The sequence below is a fragment of the Clinocottus analis genome, unplaced genomic scaffold (assembly GCF_023055335.1).
Source record: "Clinocottus analis isolate CAN_PGR_092001 unplaced genomic scaffold, fCliAna1.0.p SCAF_21, whole genome shotgun sequence".
Classification (NCBI taxonomy): Eukaryota; Metazoa; Chordata; class Actinopteri; order Perciformes; family Cottidae; genus Clinocottus; species Clinocottus analis.
This window is the reverse complement of record NW_027175943.1, coordinates 7,183,592-7,204,787: the sequence shown is the minus strand read 5'-3', so window position 1 is coordinate 7,204,787 and position 21,196 is coordinate 7,183,592. Positions and strand designations below refer to the sequence as shown.

At 39.5% G+C, this 21,196-nt stretch overlaps 1 protein-coding gene across 10 annotated transcripts in view; it reads left to right on the top strand.

Annotated features, from left to right (window-relative positions):
• The window catches only part of LOC137792478 (adhesion G protein-coupled receptor L3-like), a 203,274-nt gene that overhangs the window by 51,480 nt on the left and 130,598 nt on the right, over positions 1-21,196 (top strand). For all 10 annotated transcript variants that reach the window (XM_068588183.1, XM_068588189.1, XM_068588192.1 and 7 more), the window contains one exon: positions 12,933-13,153. In XM_068588183.1, coding sequence (XP_068444284.1) covers positions 13,099-13,153 — 55 coding nt within the window. In that variant the 5' untranslated portion in view covers positions 12,933-13,098. The remainder of the gene's footprint in view (positions 1-12,932; positions 13,154-21,196) is intronic.

The window sequence follows — 21,196 nt, the reverse complement described above, 5'->3', positions numbered from 1 at the left end:
AGGAAGTGTTTCATGTTCATGATTTTAGTGAATGTGGTGTTTTAGCATGCTAGTTAGCACCAAATGCAAAGTACAGCTGAAGTGTGTGTGAAAGTCATTCATTGTGACCTGATTATGATTCCCCTTCTGGGAACCATGAATGTCTGTAGAACATGTCATTGTAGCCCCTCCTACAGTTGAGATATTTTAGTCTGGACCAAAATGGTTAACAAAATTACTGGCTGACATCCCCAGAGCCATGCATAGATAACTATGGATGTATCCATTAGTCTAATCCGTAAAAACACAAAATATTGTTAATTGGGTTGAAAAAGCCTTGACTAGCATAATAAACTAGCTGGATGACTTCTCTTTAAAATCTTATGGGCTAATCTTTTTTTGGCCAAATTAAGTTTGCGTACAACATTGATACTCTCAATATTGATTGGGAAAAGGCCAATGCCACCGCGAGTCTCTAGTTATCCCATCGGCATAAACAGGAGGCAATCTCATTAAAAAGACTGTGCTCCGAGTGGGTCTGCAAAATTTCCACATGTTTGGGTTGCTGTACTCTGGAAAGTCAAAAGCAATTACGGACTTCCTCGCTTTCTTCCGCTCTGCGGCGATGGCAGTGTAGTGTTTGTGTCCGTGGCGTAAGTGAATGAATAACATTACACCAGAGTGCAATCAGGACTTGGACCTGGGTCACAAGTTGTGATTCATGCTTTGTCAATTCAAGTGTGTTTTAGAGCGATGGCGAAAGAGGGTGCAAGTGCAGGAGGTTGGGGATGTGAGATATTTTGAGGGAGCAACTTTGTAAGAGTATTTGACATGGAATAAATGTATGCACTTGATCTGTCTTCTGCAGTGCATCCCGGCTGCCGACAAACATACAATATTATATCTTCTGCAGATGATATGGGTGCGAACATTATTTTAATGCCTTCCAGTCCAATGATATTGCAATTGTTAGGCCAAGTATTCAAACCCTTTAACAAAAAAAATCTATATTGTGCCTTTTGTATTCTTCCTCCAACAGCCCACCTAATGCACCAGTCTCTGAGCGGTGCAATGTGTGTGCACATGTGTGTACGCCCCAATCACAGCGACGTAAAAACCAGCGTTTACAGTCTGTTCCCGTACTTTGACATTCGCTAACTATCCCCGACCGTTATGTGGCTGCCTCACCCCGGGAGACCTCCACTTTTAGATTTAGAAAGGTTGCCTGCTGAGTCCAACCCAAACACATTCTACTTCTCAGCCAAGAGACACAGGGCAAGGTCAGTGGATTGTGTGTGTGTGTTTTCAAGCCACAACCCAAATTGTGTCTGAGGGCATGACAACACAAAGGCACACACAGGTCACAGGGGGTCCTCTCCTTCCACTGTGTACTGCAAGTTCTGATTTGACGCGTAAAACATCTGATAACTTCGCCTCCCCCATCACACTTGCACACAAAGCGAATAGAACAACCATTGATAGCATCAACATGGTGTCAATGTGATTCTCTCTTTGTGGTCCCCAAATCACTTCATTAAATCCCTTGTGTTTGCAGATTTGTACTTCAAAGTAAGTCTATAATGACTTAATTAGAATTAGTCAGCATCTAGTGAAATTAAACCGGTACATCCTAAATGGCTTCTTTTTTCTTCTTCTAAATAGCTCAGCGTGAGTGTCCATGCTGCTGAGTCTATTACACAAGGACTACATTATTTTATGCAATCCTGCTGCAAACCTCATCTCTCACTTTTTCTGTTGTGTTCACTTGCATTGCATATAGTGTACTTAGTGGGCTGTAGGACAAAAGTACATCAGGCAGAAAAAGAAAAGGCTTGCTTGAAATTCAGAAGACATTTAGACAGAGGTTGATATAATCCCGGGGGCGCCAGCTATCACATCAGGCTTTAGAACTCATAGTAAGAGCAGGCACCTCGAGAACAGCCGTGATTTGTCAGACCCGGGAGCGTTCGCCTCGACAAGAGAGGAGAGTATTGCTCTCTTTGTCCGGAGACATACCCCATGAGGATGTTTGCCCAGACCAATCAGACTTTCATCAAACTCCATTCTATACTAGTCTGAGTAAAGGCTGATGAACCTCAACTACCCGCAAGCTCTCCACACTTCTTTCATATGTTCCTCAGCAGGCACTTCTTTCCTGTGGCTTGGAAAAACAAAAAGCCCAATTATAGATGGTTATCTCTGAGCATTGTGTGATAAGTTGGACTCGGTGAAGACTCAAGGAAGAAGTGTTGGCAACTCGGAGGGCTCCTCGGGGTGACCTGTACCATAATGATTCGGAAATTGTTCATAGGATGTTTGCCAGGCTGGCAGCTGTTGGTTTCACAGCAGTGTGCAGGGGTTGACTGTGAAGTGTGTGTGTGTGTGTGTGTGTGTGTGTGTGTGTGTGTGTCCCCACAACAAAGAGAGTTACTTTGTAGTTTACTTGCATTTACGAATGGCTTGTAGTACCATTGAAAATCTCCCTCTGCTTTTGAATTTTACCATTTTGAGTTTAAAAGTCAGCCTTTGAGCGTTCCGTTCTAGTCTTCATAAGTTTATTCTTGCTTTCTAATTGATTACTCTAAAGCCGGGGCACTGAGGTCCTGACGAGACAAGCGCTCACATTTCAGCCTGCATTTTCTAAAAGCTACAAAACACAAAAGAAGCCAACAAAGCAATTCACCACGGTGACCCCTGACCTGTGTGTCAACTGTGTTTTGAATGATTATTTACCTTTTAAACCCCAAGTAAATAAGTGTCATTCAACTAGGAAATGGACTATTGTTGACCACAAAGAAGACAATCAGGAGTGTTTAGAGTGTCTGATCTGTTCCTCCTCCTTACATTTTAGTTTCTTCTTTCATGCTTTATAATCTTTTTTAATAATGGGTTAGATTTTTTAAAGTGTTTTTCAGGTAGGCTGAATTACGCTCATGCAGGTAAAGCAAGTTCCATTGATACGTTGATGTAGACCATCACTCTCAATAAGTAATGTTTTGCAGAGTTATCAAACATGTGTATGATGATATTAACTTTAAAGGGCTGGAAGCAAACTAAGACATATTCACTTATGACTCACAGCTTCAGAAATGTACTTTGTATGACAAGTAAATGTGCAACACAATGACAAGTAAATATGCAACACAATCATTTCTAAAAAGTCAGGATTATTCGTTTTGATTGTATATTTCACTTTATGTTGAAGTGCTTACAGTGTCAGAGGTAAAAAGCTGGACAAAGAAATGATCACAAAAGAATGCATTTCAGTATTTGTGCCAGTGAATCAATAGTGTCTTGCAAACAAAACACACTACAATATATTGCTGCATTGATTATTTGTTCACACTTTCATATTGATATTTGCACATTCAGAACATTGCTATGACCGGGGCATTTCACACAATAAAAAACAACAAACGATGTTTTGATGAAAATGTCAACTGTTAAGCTTCAATAAAAGGGCCCTCAAGTGTTCGCTGTGGATCACTGCACTGGCCACAAATTATACCGTCGACATGGAGTAACTCGTTATATTAAGATGGCTTTTTGGAAAATGTTACTTCATGCGACTCCAGGTTCACACTGGACGTGGAAATGTCTGCTGTCAAAATTGGTCCAAAAATTATATTCAAATGTTTGTTCCTGGAAAAAATACTTTTAAACTATTACACTATATATTTTTGCGCATTTTGTCCCCAGCTCCTTTCTGAGAGTGATGCAGCACTGCAGCATACCATTTTGATCCCAACACATTTTTCTGTTTAAAAAGTAAACGTTTGGAAGATGGCAAATACTACTCGTCCATCTTTTTAGTGGTAACGACTCCAGTGTGATCTGTTAATATGACGTAAAGCACTTGCTGTTGGGACACAGTGTCAAATGTCATATATATATATATATTTCAGTGTTCTTTTCTATTCTAATATATTATAATCTTGCTTGAAAGGCTAAGTCTGAATGAGGAAGATTCTTTCATAAAATCAAAAAATCAAACCTTTTTTCTCTAACTTTAAAATGAGATTATGTAATATAAAATTACACTAATAAGCAATGACATATTGAGGGGTTTTGCTTCAACAGCCTTGCTTAGTCTGTTATGACAGGTCATTTATGATGGCTATGTTGGGAAACTTTTTTAATGTAATAATAGACTAAACTTCCAGATAAGCAAAAAATGACACAGTGGTGATTTGATAGAAATTGCCTCATTGGGTTTTCAACTTTCCTGTCTGCCTTTCCTCATATTTCTTTTTTTTTCATGAGTTGCTTTGTTAATTTGACCATGAAGCAGTTTTTAATTTCTGTGTATGAATTGAACATTTTGTATACAAAAGTACACACACACCTTAGTTCAACCCCCCCCCCCCTCCTCCTCTTCCTCTCCCGCTCTGCCTCTAATTGAGCTGTGAGTGGATTCCAGGTGGAACCCATTTGAATTCCCTGTGGTCGTGACCACTGTGGTTTCTTGTGACACAGTCCTACCTCTCATTTCCAGACCATTTACAACATATTCTTGCCATCAGTAACACTCATTCTACAATCATTATGCCACCTAGACGCACCAATGCAATTTGTGGTCAAACAGACATGCATTGCCAGATGGAAGGGATAATTTGCATTGTAATCTGTAGTTTGTGTAGAATGCACTAAGAATACTACTAATATTGTTGAAAATGTGCACCACATTGGTCTAGGGACGGTCTGCAATTCATGTTTTAAGATTTCATTATATTCTGTGCACTTGGCTCAGCATCAGGTATTGAAATGCATGCGCCATTGGATCAGTGTTATTGACATTGGAATTTGCTATACCCCTGATACAGAAGCTAAGCTTGTGTGTGTGTGTGTGTGTGTGTGTGTGTGTGTGTGTGTGTGTGTGTGTGTGATTTTCTCTCTCTCCTCAGATCTAGCAGGAAATGAAGTGTCTATTGGAAAATTATGTTAATGCAGTTAGTAGGAATACAAAATGCAGGGGAGTTGAGACTTGAAAAAGTAAAATAAAAATAAAAGCAGGGCGTTTTATGAGCAGATAGTTTCCAGACTTGGCTGTCTTGAAAAATGGCCTGTTTAGGCCATTCATCAACTAGTTGTTGAGACAGTTCACTTAAAACTACAATTGTGAACCTCATATTGGCTGCACATTTTTTTTCCTGCTAATTATCACATTATCGCACGGTATCAAGAATAATCTTGTGAACAAACACGGATACCTTGAGAATTTAGTTCAAATTTCACAACAAATCATTCAGTTGCATATATTTCAGTCTGGACCAAACTGATGGAGACGGACGGACATTGCCATCCCGAGAGCTACGGTGCTAACATGGCAAAAAAAAAAACGACTTCATATTTTTTCACCACCTATCCATCATATCCATAACCCTGCCAATCCTGTCAGCTCGTATCTTGGAAAATTGCTCTTGTAAGCATATTATATTGGCAATACATTGATGCCGCTGTCTAAAAAGAAATCCGTTCGAAATACCTTCGAGGTCACAGTGTTTTAATACCCTATCTCTTTGTTTGTTTGATTATGTGACGGACATTTGGAGTAGTTTTCCCAGAGCAGTGATGCAGTTTAGGCTTCTGCAGTCGTGTTACATGCTGCTTTAAAGCTCACCTCCCAAATCAAGCCTGGCCACATAATGACTTGCATAGTGGGCATCACAAAATGGTAGTCAGGACCCTGACCGAGTAAAGGTTTTGTGCTTTACTAAGGGTGTTTTTAGTGCAGCTAATCCAGTTAATGCGGCCCTATTTCACTCAATTTAGCCAATCAAATCGATTGCTCATCGTGCGAGCACAGTCGGGTTGAGAGAACAGCGTAGTGAGATGAGAGGGAGAGGGGGAGAGGGGGAGAGGGAGAGAGGGAGAGAGAGCGAGAGAGAGAGATGACAGCATGGAGTCCATGCACATGCAACCTGAGGCTGTTGTTCCTTTTTCAAGCAGAAATAATAATGAACACCTTGACCAGGTTTGGATGGACTTACATCTGTGAGTCAGCTTTCTCCGCTGTAAACAATATTAAACTCAAGTATTGTTCCCGGCTTAGCGATGAGCACCTACATATGCAAAAAACGGCTCTGACTCCTGTTCAAACTGAGAATCTGCAGGGCAGACACGGGCCTGTTTCATCTCGAGGAAAGGAAGTAGAAAAAAAGAGAAGCTCTGCTTGCAGTGTTTCTAATAGAGGCACTTTTTGTTTATTTTATTTAGAAAATTCTGTTGATATATAGGTTAGATTGATTGTATTAATGTATACTAAATATAGCTTATAGTACTGTAAAATTTGGGCAGCAATTTAATTTTGCAGCTGGTAAAGAAGGAGCTAATTTAAAATATTGTATATACTACCGAGTAGCCTAATCCATTATGATACATAATTATGTATTATATTTTCAGTTAATAGTGTTATCTGCAAAGTAACTAATGTTTTCTCAGTATGAAGCAGCAGAAAATGGAAACACTCAAATCATGAATTTAAGTACAGTTCTTGAGTAAATTGTGAATTGATAAAGGGGTGTATCGTGTTTATTTAATTTGACAAACGTAGAGGTCAGCTTTAAGACACAATTCAGGCATTTTGAGGATCAGACTTTTGCGAGGAGGGAATTTTAGTCACTAGAACTCCTTTGAATTTTAATTGAATAACCCTGCTTTAGAACAACAGCAGCTGAAGTGAAGGTTGTACGTTGGATTCACTCGCTACAATTTATGACCTTCAAATATCATGTCTATTTTTGATTTTATTTCATATCATCTATAAATCCATTTTTGCCAGTCTTTCCCATTCATCTCACTGGTTTGCCTCTCTCTCTCTCTCTCTCTTTCTCTCTCTCTCTCTCTCTCTCTCTCTCTCTCTCTCTCTCTCTCTCTCTCTCTCTCTCTCTCTTCCCAGACTCTTGTCCTCCATCCTTTAATCTTTTACATTCCTCCCGTTCCCAATTTTTTTCTTTCCCGTACTGCCTATTACCCCTCCTCTTCTTCTCTTTCTTCCTTTGTTTAGGATCCATTTGTGCTGCATTAGGCAAGATATGCTGAGAGAAAAAGAGGGAGGATAGAAGAGGAAGACGTGGAAAATGGAGTGTCTGAGTTTTGCATTATAATGGAGAACTGTCTCAAGGCAGATTTGCCCTTCCTATAAACGATGCATCCGTCTGCATTAATTCACCCAACTGTACGTCCGTTCAGGCCTTTGTGCTTTTATTTCCTCCTTTTGTGAGAATGGAACCCGTTCCTATCGTATGCCTTTGTACTCTTACATATTTGTAATGACAATATGTTTTATTTGTTTTGCAGTTATTTTTTTGTTCGTATTGTCTCTGCAAGTCATTTTCTTTAATGCCTTGCGTTTCTTTTGTCTTGAAGTCGGGAAGTGTTTTGTGTGTCAGGAGGGTTTGCGATACCTTTATGCGCATGGAAGAGAGGAGGATCGCTCCTATTATTTAACCCAAGCCATCAGTCACACTCAACAAGCCTATCATAGAGGACCATTCAGAGACTGTGCCGGCTAAAGTTAGCGCTATTATCTGCCTGTCACTGGCTAGCTGTGTTGGGGTCCCTTGTGGAAAACCAATTGTATGAGTGAATGCTTTGCTGCTCACGTTGTCAAGCTCCAGGGATGTGCATGGTGACTTAAAAGGAGCACTCTCCATTTACCTTGAGTTTTTCACACCTTTCAACTTGCATTAGAAAGCTCGATTTTGACATTTCTGCTGTGTTTAGTCTCATAACATTGACCGCTCAATTTTAAACCATCAGCAAGGTTTGGAAGTCCAACCAAGTGGAAAAAAAGAATCTTTAATTCCAGAAGGAACGGATCATCTTGATTTTTAATCATCTCAGCTCATCTCCGCTTTCCAAGTGAGTGCTCATCTATCAAACTGTATGCAGACAGTGTGCTTGATTAATATTCATTTTCCATGAGATACTTCATTTGCATGAACACACTCACTGTCTGTCTCTTAAAAATTACCAAGCCCCCCCTCACTGGTGTGATAAGCATCTAGACATGAAACAGTTGAAAATCTGAGACATGGTATTTAACCCGGTAACGCGATACCACTTCATTACATAGTGTTACGTGGGAGGGCATCGAGCAGGCGTGACTGGCAACATCATACTTAGTACGTCCCCCATCAGATAACACTGAGGATCAAGTTTCACTTCGTCGCACTGGCATTGTATGGAATGTGTCTGCATTATTGAAAATCATATTTGGTTTCTTCAAGTCAGGAAGAGAAAAATGGAGAAATGGCATCAGGTGGTAAAGTGCACCAGTGTGACGGCTATCTTACCATTTATGTTCGGGTTCCAAAGATAACAGTGCTGCAGTGCTGCATGTGGACATCCATGTCATTTAAAAGGTTTAAAATGACACTTTTTGAGCTACCTTTTGATGATCAATTTTATATTTGTAATTGTCAAATTTCTCAATCTTCAGTGTACTTTTTGATATTCTTTATCTGAATTAAAAATGGAATATATGTATTCTTGGCCTTTTTAGAAAATTATCATGGCCATTTGTCACTAAGTCAAATGATAATTGATTGAGAAAATGAAAACAATTATTTGTTGCCATATCAGGGAAGAAAACCATGTATTTTATGATGGGGCTTTTTTTTGTCTTTAGTGTAATCTTTAAACTGTGAAATAACACATTGGTATTGTTATATAGCTATATACAGTCTGGCAATATGATCATATCCAGTTTGTCAGTGTATCTACCTTGTTAATATCCAAGGTTGTATTGTGGTTCACAGGATACTATACATTTACTTTGGGTTATTATTGTATTATATTGAGTGCTAACATTTAGCATGGTAACATAGTTTAATTATATTGCCCACCTAATGTTCTGTATGACTCGATAAGATTGGTTTCATTGTTGTTTACGATACACTGTCACATGGTGTTAAGTCCATTATACAAGGAAATGGAGGGGATAAAACAGGTGGATTAATGCATAAGTCAATGAAAACCATCAACAAGTTTAAAAAAAGTGTCTTTCCAATAATCACAAGACCTTTTATGATTTTTAAGTTATTTTCAGCCGGGATTTGACTTGTTCTTTTAAAGCCAGAGCTTTGCTGTTGCTGTTCAGCAACCCCAGTGGAGACACTGACTCATATGTAAACTGGTAGTTGTGTATTTAAATATGAAAAGTATATGTAAAAAGCATGTAAAACAATTGGCATACTGTACTTCTGGCAAACTCTCTTGCACTCAGTTTGAGAGAGTAAGAAAAGGCAGCCAGAGACAATTTACAGCAAGAAGGCACCAGGGTTTATCTAAAATATACAGAAGGTAATGGCCCACGACAAAATTCCATAAGATAAATTACACTATCGTAGTGACAGGTAATTCAACCAAATGCCAATGTATACAGGGTATAAGGATTTTCTTCATTTGATTTTGAAAATAATTTGTTTAGGTTTCCAGCTTGCCCTCCTGAGAAATGTTGATTTCAGGTGTTGTGTGATTGATGAAGCACAGTCCCACATCATGCCTAATTACAACATTACATATTTTATAACAGGGAAACAAACGTGTTTCCAAAGGTAGTAATTGCCCTTCTGTTCCCTTCAGGTCAAACAGAGTCAGGGTGCTGCTATGGGCCTTTTACACAGCCGCCATTTGACACGTCATCGCAGGGTAGACGTCTATGAAACTGATCAAATGAACTCTGGTCCCATTTTATTTTGTGTGTCACAGCCTATCCACTGAGCCAGCATGCACAATACCAGGGCCCACCAAAATGGAACTGGGCCATAATTAATGTTATTAATTACACCTGTGTTTACTCTGCAATGACATGGTAAAAATGGCTGCTGTGAAAAGGGCCTATTGTGCATGTTGACTCACTGAAAAGGCTCTGCTACACTAAGTGGAACGGATTGTTAATTAATTTCATTCATTAAACCGGTGTTTGCCTGCTATTTCATGTCAATATGGCTGCTATGAAAAGAGTATATTTGAGGAGCACGGGAGTGTTATCAATGTCAAGATGGCGGGAGGTGTTTAGTAGTAAATCATCTTTGTAATCCTGTACCAACACCTTTACAGGTGTTTTTGTCATTTACAATATTACCACACAGAAATAGTGAATATATTTGAATTGACATTTACATGTGAGAACAAATCCAATGTATTTTCTTTAGCACCCGTAATTGAACAAACTTAAATCTAACTATAGTAGGTTTCATCTCCCTGAACACTCTTTGCCTCCCATTTGTTTATTTCACCAAGTCACACGATTGCTGCGAGCCATCATATTTTACCCTCCATCAAGTATTGCTGGTACTATATGTCAGCCGGCTCTGTTTTGCTTTATCTAGATAGAAAAGTCCATTAATTAGATTTGTCAGGTTTCATCTGGGCCCCTTGGCACACACATGATTACTAAAATAACAAAAACAACATCACTGATTAGAAAAAGTAGTTCTGCAGGATACAGCGAGACGGTAATGAAGAAGTCTCCTTGATGTGGCTGAAAACAAGCTGCGGTCGCTGCTAAATGTTGGCCAACTTATCTAAGGGAGTTATCCTAAATCCCCCTCAGAGTGAGTACCCTTGAAACGTCAGTACCATAATGTATCATACGGCTCCTTCTGGAATACAAGACGAGTTGGCTCAGTTTTGTATTGCTCATTTTTTTCTTTTTACATTTTTTTTTTTTTTTAACTCTTCTTCTTCTTCTCTGAACCGGGTCCAAGCCCTTCTCATAAATATGTATTTTATGATGTGTTCTTTTGGCGGTTGATAGCAGTTCCTGTACCTAAGCCCACACATTTCTTTTGAGAGCAAATTAATGACTGTGATAGTGAAGTGTTTTTCATTTTATATGATAATTTCTAAGTAACACCTGTGCAAGTAGTTGCTGCTTTATCGGTTATACTGTGAGATATGGCACGTATAGTCTCACTCGCATACGGCGACACACAGCGAGCTACAAGCACTCATTGTTTTCTGCAGGAGAAACAGTCCCTATCTCTGCTACTTTTTTACACTTTGGGTGCAAAACCTGAAAAACAAATACAAATAAAAAAGCAATACGTCAACTGGCAAACCATGTAAATCAGTGAAAGACTGTCGTGTCTAATATACATTTTCAACATGTTGTTGCCTGTGCATCCATTTGAGTCTGTATCTACAATTTAGAAATTTTCATGGAGCATAAACTTCAGGTCTAATTTGCCGCTTGGACAGTGTATTTAAATGTGATTATTCTTGCAATAATGTGTTTTTTTGTCAAGGGAGCCACAGCATCTGATTTGATGTCGTATTTAATTCAGCTCTCCTGCAGCTGTCAGAGCGTTTTATTAAAAGCACTGTTTACTAACAAGGATATTTCTTAGATCGAATATACGCTTTCGCATCTTAAAGTGTGCGTGTGTGTGTCCACGCACTGTGCTGATGGGCCTTTACTGATGAGCACACATACCTCTTAATATTGCCCAAATGTTCTGTTTATGCAGAAAAAAAAGGCTTTTTCCCCATCTCTTAAACCTAATAATATCTGCTCCCAAAAAATCTGATTGCTCTAATCTAGGATTTTTGAATGGGAATTAGTAACTAGATGTTGAGATGGGTAAATGTCCCTGGAACAGAGGAAGCATAGCTCCATGCATGAATGTAAAGTCTGATAAAAGTGTATTTCAAATGTAGTGTCTGTGTAATTTGAGATGTTGATGACGGTCAGTTTCCCCAGTGCCTTGTCCTTTGATGCTGTGCCCACGTTTTGACTTTTTGTAACCCAGATTTCTGATGTCCCATAATGGGATTACCTCCCCATGATGTCAAACGCAGTATGGAATGCCCGATGTGCAGGGATAATGCTTGTGTAGAGGATGGTGGCCATGTGCGCACTCTTTGGCTTGTATAATTTTGCAGGAGATTAGATTCCTGTAGGAGATCATGGTTGATGGTGGATAATCAAGGGGTTTGGATTACCTAATCATTAAAGCTGACTTAACCTTAATATCATGATATGGGTTTGATGGAGATCATCTCCATCAGAAAATCTCATCAGAATATAGATAAAACCATGCTTTGTCCTCATCCAAAAGTGTTTTTCTCTATTCATACGTTACTTATTTGATGTGGATTTGCAAATTTTCACACACTATTTTGTGAATAATGATACATCCACATCGACAAGTGTTGATCTCACAGCAGTCACAGGCTAAAACCATATGCATCACATGTCATGTTCTTTGAATTTATTTCCACAAGCAATAGCTTAGGGATGACTTCATCCAGTGTCAAGAGTTCACTGGTAATGGCACATGAGAAGAGGCCGAAGGAAGCTCTGGCTCAATCAGCTCCTCAGAGAAGATCTCGTTGGCCATTTTGTTAACTGGAATTTTAAATGGAAGCCGGCGTGCACAGTAGTCATTTCTTAGGCCGTGCAAATACATTCACATGTGCAAAAACTCAAGCTCATGCCCCCGGGAAAGGGAAAACACTGCCGCTTTTCTTATGTCAATTACCATCAGGCCTTGCAGGAATACACACAAGGTCTGGAGCCCATGGGTAAAGGCGTGTGTCCCATACGCACACAAAGCAGCATGCACTTCATTGCCTAGGCTTGTCTCTCTGTGGGAGTAATTTGCCGGTGAGTTGGAGGAGTTAACACATTGATGAGCAAACGTCAACAGAACATCCCAAAATACATTTTGTGTTTTTCACCCTCTTAGTCTTTGGCTGATCTCACCCGGTAGGAGTTCAGTCTATTGGAGATTGAGCAACTTGCATCATGTCACTTGATGATAACTTGAAAGGCATGATGCCATAAGGGCTGCGCACAAGGATGATAAAGCCATGGTGCGTCCATCTGTTGTGTTTCTTACTGGACAAGACAAATTGTTCCTGCAAATGAACAAATAACCCATTCATTTAAAGTCTTCTGTTCAGCTAACATGTATGTTTTTTGTTTTTTATTCCTCTGACAGATTTTGGACTGCATCTGGCACCAGAACAACGGAACTTGTGGTCTTGTGGGAAGTGTGGCGCAGTGGAGGAGCTGTGCCATAAAGGAAGCACCCGATTTGGGCATTTGCCAGCAAAAGACTGAACTCAACTGGGACCTTCAGCAGCGGGCGGTAAGAGGAGGAGGCCATGTGGACCGCACGCCTGCTAGTCTTCGCCAGCCTCTTCGCACCAGCCGCTCTGGGTGAGTTTGGCTCACTAGAGCATGTGTGTTTGTGTCGATGTGAAGCAGATGTGGGGACATCAACATAGCACTGCAGTTTGTGACTGACATGATTTGAAGCTGTATTGGAATTTCCTCTTTTTGCTGTATAAGTGCCAGTTTCTGAGATAAAAGCCTTTGACTTATGCCTGTCAAGTTTTTCACGTCTCCATCTTCTCTCGCTAACTAGCAGTTTTTCCTCCTTAAACTGGAACCTGGTACTTTTTTCCCTCCACTTTTCTTACTTTATATCTATTTTTAGTTCTGTCCCTCTTCCTTCTGTTTCAGTCTCCCACTCTCCTGGCAATAGGAAATGAACTGAAATTGCTTTCAAAGAATCATTAACACCGCTTTGGCTTTGTGGTGCATGTTTAGTATAGTGAGAATTGCAGGAGGAAAAACTAAAATGACTTCTTTTATCATTTCACGCATTAAGTTGTGAGGACTCTCTTTTCCTACGTCTCGGTAAACGGAGACCGCTGTAGTTCTGCAGCATTTCCCTTTGGCCTTCAGTGAATTGTTTCAGAGGCAATCTAAATAAAGTCATTTAAATTCCGATTAAAAGAACTCAGTTTTGTGTGTGTGTGTGTGTGTGTGTGTGTGTGTGTGTGTGTGTGTGTGTGTGTGTGTGTGTGTGTGTGTGTGTGTGTGTGTGTGTGTGTGTGTGTGTGGATTGGGCGACTGGTCACAATCAAGCAGGGTTTGGATGTTGGGAGTGGGCAATAGCCCATAGCAATTTTAATTAGATATGGCTAAAACCATTAATGGGAGATTTCCAGCTAATTAAATATTTTTTATGCTGCGATATCTACATAGGGCGGAGACAACTGACTTCACCATCAAGTACGAATGACGGCACGCTTTCCGGCTTCGTTAGTTTTGGGTTAATGCTCAACAGAAAGAGGTCAGGGGATGGCAATATGTCAAGCATTTCTCTTTCTCAAGCATTTCAAAAGAGCTCTATTGACCACAGGTCGAGACGCTACGGGGCAGCTGATGAGAAATATAGGTTGCAGTTTTAAACTGTAATATTTGTGTTGTCAAGAGGAATGAATTTTCGGTAGAACTAAAACCCTGTGTGTGTGTGTGTGTGTGTCATGTGCTAATGATGATTCAGTAGCTATTGAAATGACAAGAATGGAAAATAATGTCCATTGGGAATCAGTGCTAGCCTCCACTCCTGTTGTGGAACCTACTTAGCTTACCTTTGAATGCAAACTGCATCACGATGCGTGCTCACCAATGTTAACACTGGTAAAAAACTAAAAACAACACCTGCTGATGGATTTTTATGTTTTATTAATCATTAATTCCTTTTCCATTTTCAGTTCCTCTTTATGAGCTCTCCATATATTTTGTCAGTTTTAATGATGGTTATCCATCAGTCCATCAGATATGTCGAGCCCATAGCGTGGACACATTTCTAGACCTACACCGAGTGAATCTTCTCTCTTACTGCTGCGTTTTCAAAAGTGTACACGGTCGTCTCACTAGAAATTTACTGTCCTCAATCACCATCGGAACAAAAAAAATTTAATCTCGTTTTGGGATTTAATGCATATCAATGGCTGGATAAACCCTAACTGTAGCCTCGTCCAATTATAAAGTGTCATGGGGGATTGATGTGCAGTGGTTTAAAGGAGATGGACATCTAAGAGATGTGTCTGAAAAGCGTGCCCCCCATGAGAGCTGGGTTATTTTAAGGTGCAATGTGAGGTGCAGGAGATCTAGCCAGAATTGAAAGTTAAAACATTTCCAAAATTAAGTCACATCATTAACACAATGTGAAAAAGTGACAGTTCAACATGCTTAACAACTGTCCCCGGCATTTAGTTTTGTAAAAGCACCTATTCCTGAGAGTTCAGTCTGCCCTCAGTCCAACATAAGAGGACCAGTAGTAAGGACGAAGTAGCGCTGCCCCGAGGACTTGTCAATAACAGTCTTTGTTTATTGGATTACATGAAATATAACGTTTTCTTGTCTCTTGCTCTGCTGTGAGTTAGGCGTTTGATTTTTTTTGTATAACTGATCACTGTATATTAGCATTGTAAGGACCAAGTGGTAGAGATGAAATACTGGTCCCTATTTCTTTGGACTATATGGCGATGCAGGTAAATGTGCACTTTTTGAAAGAAGCAAGTTATGTTTTGTATATTTTAGCCCAATTCCCACAAAGCTGGTATACTTCAAATAAGTGCAATATTACTTTTTCCAATTATAGCATAGTCATTTGTATTGGTGATAGTATTTTCTACCCTCCAACTTGCCATTGCTTTTAGTGTATGTTGGTATGGTTTGAAAGGGTAGGAAAAAGCATTCATCAATCTTAAAAGCAGTGTGGACTGTTTAAAAAAATCAGCAGCAGCAAAGCATGCATGATTTCTCATAAACGAGCGAAAACGTTCAAAAACAGCTGCACAGTCCTGTAAATTCATCATTCTGCTTTGTTCCTCATACACAATAATCGATCACTCATTGATCCCCGTAGGAATAGGTGCAGCTGACACCATCGAGTCTCTGTTTTTGGTGGTGTAACTAATGGGCTAAAGGAACCACATTTAAGCATTTTGGGCTTGTTTGAACACCAGATGAAGTGGTTGACATCCCAAGTAAATCATTTGGCAGTTTTAGTAAGAAAAGCAAATCATTTAATACCCAAACCCTGATGCTATAAGCAGACACATCCAGCTGTTGCCAGTGAATTGTTCTGCAGCTGGGGAAGCTTTAGTGCTAATGTTCACCACGATGTCATTGTGCATGTTTCTCCCTTAGAGTGTTGGGAATGCGTACTCCGGGGGATGCTGGCCTACTTTGGGGTCCACCGTCCCTTTTGTCTTTATTCAGTCAGGCACAGGTATGTTCATATGAATAGAATCAAACACTGGGAATATCACTTTTCTTCTGACAGGCGTGCCAAGTTTCACAAAATAATCACATCACGTGTGTATGAAATTGCACACACGTGCACATACCACGCTCGCCAAGAGTCTGCAATTGGAGCTGCACGGGGTCCTGTCCTTCTTGTCTTCCTTTGTATGTCAACTCATAACCAACTGTCTGACACTTTACACTTGTCTGAGGAAAAGGGGGAATATTTCTGGACAAGCGTGATAAAATAAAGTCAATGATAGAATGCAGCTTAAGGAGAGGTGGGGGATTTGTGTCTGTGTGTGGGTGGGGATGCAACTTTGGTGTGTTTGTGTATGTGTGTTTGGAAGTATAGTGACAAAGTCTTGCAAGATTAATATAAAAGTTGTATCGCAGATGCTGTCACTGGGTTGAAAAATAAGTAAAATGCACTCTTGTCATTGTTTTGGTTACTGTGAATAACAATGAAAAAGCAATGTCCCAAACACTCTGGCCATGCCTGAGCAGCACATTAATCATGTGTTTCTGTGCATGTAAAATGCTCCAGAAAGGATTTTGTATTCATTCCACTTAATACCACCACATGGAATCTGAGGCAGAACGGCTATAATGGATGACAACTCGTGAACCAATCCAAGAGATGAAAGCTTTCATGGTCAGATGGAAGTGCATACATCAAGCCTTGAAGCAGATATTGTCCTGCTGTGGGGATAGGTATGTAATGAGGGATGAATGAGACAGCGGCTACCTGACGCATCTGCCTGTATGTGTTTGCAGTTATTTGTAGCTTTCAGAAAAATGTCAGGTAAGTGGTAATTCTGCAAGAGAGGCTAAGAAATACAGAGTGTATAGAGAATGTGTGTGTGTGTGTATATATATATATATATATATATATATATATAAGTGCATATATATATATATATATATATATATATAAGTGCATATATATATATATATATATATATATATATATATATATATATAAGTGCATATATATATATATATATATATATTCATATATATATAAGTGCATATATATATATATATTCATATATATATTCATATATATATATATATAAAAATATATATTCATATATATATATCTTGCTTTTGTCTTTCCCTTTTTCATTCATTCATGCTCTTACTCCTTTGCAGAACGTCCACAAAGTTAAATTCAAGCCAACATGCACCTTCCAAACACCCTCTGTTGCTCACTCTGAGGTATCTGCACCAGTGTACTAAGGATTGTTGTATCTACTGTCGCCAAACAAGTGCATTAAACTCCAACGTCAGTCTCACTGTTCCCGCACGGATCCACTTAATTAATCTCCTTGTGCCAGGGCACAAACTCCATCCGCGAAGGCGTCCCTGGATTTGCCTAATTTGCTTAATTAATTAAACAAATGATTTATTTGTGCTCATATTTCAAAGCGGGCGAAAGTTCTTTGTAGAGCCCACTGAGGCATGTACTGTTTTGTTGTGGCTGTGAGATGCCTCTAAAGCTTTAAAAATAAGTGGGCTTTGGAGTGGGTGGGTGTCAATCATTAATTTGCAGTGCACAATGTACAGTCAGATAGCAGTAAATTATATATGCATATGAATATGACGTTAGTTTCAGAAAGTTTGATGAAGGTTAATTAAGGACAGGATTACATTAATATTGTTTTACTCTGCTGAAAGTAAACAAAGCTGAAATTATCGTAGCCTTGAGGTGTTGAGGTGTCATACAAGTTAAAGAAGTGAGCCAAGAATTTTGGGGAAACTTTTTGCAGGGCAACTTATGCATTGTACCCCAATCTCGGCTACCAGCTGATTCCCAACCAATAACAAAAACTACCTTACTAACTGTTTTATCATTATCCTGGTCGAGTGTATTATCATGCTTATGTTTTAATTGAAACTAACTGAAAACAGATGGCTATACTTGGAATCAAATAATTGACCCAATGATGTTGCTCGTAGAAATGTCCAGGATCATCATAGTGATCACAATTCATCCAGAGGATGGAGCATGGATGTCTGAACCAAATGGTATGGTAACCCATCCCATACTGGTTAAGATATTTCACTTAAAGATATGAATGTCAACCTCATGGTGAAGCTAGAGGAAATGTCAGTGGATCACCAAAGTCATTATAATCTATCCTCAGGGACCCATGAATGTCTGTACAAAATCTAACAGCTATCTATCCAATAGTAATATTTCAGTCTGAATCTAAATGGAAGACCGGCTCATATTGACATTCACACTACTAGCATAGCTGAAAACTCTTATTTTCAACCTTGTTTGTGTCTCGTAAGAGCCCAGTGCCAGTTATGCAAGATAGTGTGCCTCGTTCACACTGGACGAGGGTTTGGAAATGTGTGCGACATCGCTCAAATTGGAGCTTGGAATGTACTGCCCATACTGGGACAATAAATATCAAGGCAAGGCCAGGAAAGTACTAAATGGGCACAGGCAGGAAAACATCCGCTTGTGCCTTTTGACTTTAGTGCGTCCTCGGTACACGGTCACTGCACTTGATCTGTACTGAAAATATAACACTATACATTATGATGATGATGATAAACATAATTCCCTTCAGTCTCAAGTATCGGCATGATAGACAATAGAGATGCAGTTTGAAAATAACTTTATTTTGTGCACGGCTTGGAAAGCTCTAAGTTGAGGACTATATATTTTAATCTAATGATGAAGCAATTTATTCCTTGCAAAATGCAAAGTTCAGATAATTATGTTCCTTGACTTTAATATAAGAATGGTTTTGCGGATATGTATAAAAAACCCTCTGGGTTTAATGCTTTAACATTTTATTTTTATTTTTTATTCCCAAATCTTTTTTCTGAAAATGGATTATGTTTTTCCCATAAGCCACACAAGGTTTCCTGGAAACAGATAATAGTGTTTCAGTTATGGGAAAAAGAAAATAGTTATTGTATACCTACCCTAAGGGTGGCCTTCATAGTTGTCATTCAGATGCCAATTTATTTCATGACTTCTTTCTGAATGCTTTCTATCTAGCAGGTCTTGTTTGTTCAGGACATGGTTTCTTATTTGAATAGAATTGTTAGATTTTAAAGTAAATATTATTTAGTTTCAAATCCACTTTTCTCTGTATTCAATTTCAGTCCTCACTTCCATGTTGTTCCACGTAACAATTTGTGTGCATGGCTCGCAGAAATCCCGTCTCATTTTATGCTCTTCTATAATGAGTGAAAAATCAATACCTGCTTGATCGGGGGAATAAAAGAATGGCCTTTGCTGCCCATGGCACCAGTAGACATTGCCAAATTGCTGTCAGAACTTGCAACCCAAGAGAAATGGATGACAGCAACATTAAGAATGGCAGGGTGGGGTTAAATGCCGCAGCATGTTTTATAGGTGTCCGGACTGGAACCTGTGTATATCTTCCAAATAAATGAATTAGACTCTCCATTCACTGAGCCCAGTTGCACAGGCATAATTTGGTAAGCACTGAATGATGCCATTTAAAGTGGACTTGCAGCTGGCCGAATGGTGTTTAATGAGGATAGATATTGACAGCAAGGTCAAGTGGCAGTGGATGTTAGTTTACATTAGACCGCATAATGTGCGCGTGTCCGTAGTGCACATGCACGTTTGTGGTGTCTGGAATGGAGAGAGTGGCTAAATAACCCTGCGGACCAGCTCACAGGGCAAAAATGGTGGGCGTGCAATACCACAGGGTTTCCCATACAGCATAACAGCAGGGCTCGGGCAGTAATTTGGGGCGTGGGTGGAATGTGAGGAGCAGGAAGGGCAAACACAACCCACGCAGAGAGACAAAGCAGTGACCTATTCTTTGCTCAATTCATGAAATTAATTACTTTTTCCTTCCTACTGTGAAATGTATACGCAGAACATATGCTTTTAATCCCACTCTGTAAAATATATCCAATGCCTCTGCATATATGTTTGCATGTGTGACACATTTGGATTCTGATGACACAGTCTGTGTTGTGAAAGACTGGGCAGATTATTACATGTTGTAATGTTCAACATCACAGTGCTGTGTATGCAAATTCTTCAGCTTCGTAGGATTGGCCCCATGAGCTCGGTTTCCACCATCAGGCTTGTTCGATCATGGGTATGACAGTGTGTGAGTGAAACACAGAGAGGCTGTCGAAGCCCCCCCACACACATGATGAATTGTTGGTCCTGCAGCACATGATTGCAAAACATGCCTCAAGGCCATACAATATGCATATTCGCTAATTATTCGGATTAGAATCTCCCCATTATAAACCACATGTTGCTATAAAAAGGAACTGATATTTAGATTTGTGTGTGTGTGTGCATGTTCGTTTCCCCTCTAAATATGCATCTCCTTTACGTATACAGTCCAATATCACAGATACAGTTTGGTCAATGTGATGCAACACTCCAAAGCCCATTTAAATTAAGCTGTCATTCGAATTTATGTTTTGACTGTTTTTTATATTACAAATGTGACTAATATATATTTTTTAAATTGGATGCTATTCCTTTGTGATGCAATTGCATGTTGTAAATGCATTTGTAAACATGATATTGTACATGTGAATGTTGCTTTGCGTATAAATAAGTAGATCACATGCTTGAGGCATTGGAGTAAAGAGAGCAAAGAGAGTCTCTTGGAAAGATCTTGCATTGCAAAAATGTTCAGGCTTTGGGTTGGAGCTGTGGTTGTGTATTGATGTAGCTGGATCTCTGACACACTTTTTTCTGACTTGCTAAGACTATTGATCAAGGTGTAGTGTTTGTGCCATTGTTTAGTGCCTACTGAGACATGCTGATCTTATTTCAAGGGATTGTAAATCTGCTTCAGCTTATGTAAGGTGTTGCCACAAAGAGGCCACACCACAGCAACCAGTGAAGCGCTTTTCAGTTGCCTCAGATTTTTTCATCAGCACTTTCTGCTGATGAAAATGTCGACATAATCACACCCTGTCACCAGAACAAGAAAGCAGGCCTTCACATGAAGACCATATTATTTTAACCATTATTTTAAAACGATACAATGAGACCTAACAACTGGCTGCTGCTTTTATTTGCTCATTGTTCGTACATTTTGATGATAGTCTTGTATTGTTTTCTGCATCAGACTTTGTCGCTGCTGTTGAATGTATCAGGCACAATTGGAGGCATTAGAGAACTGC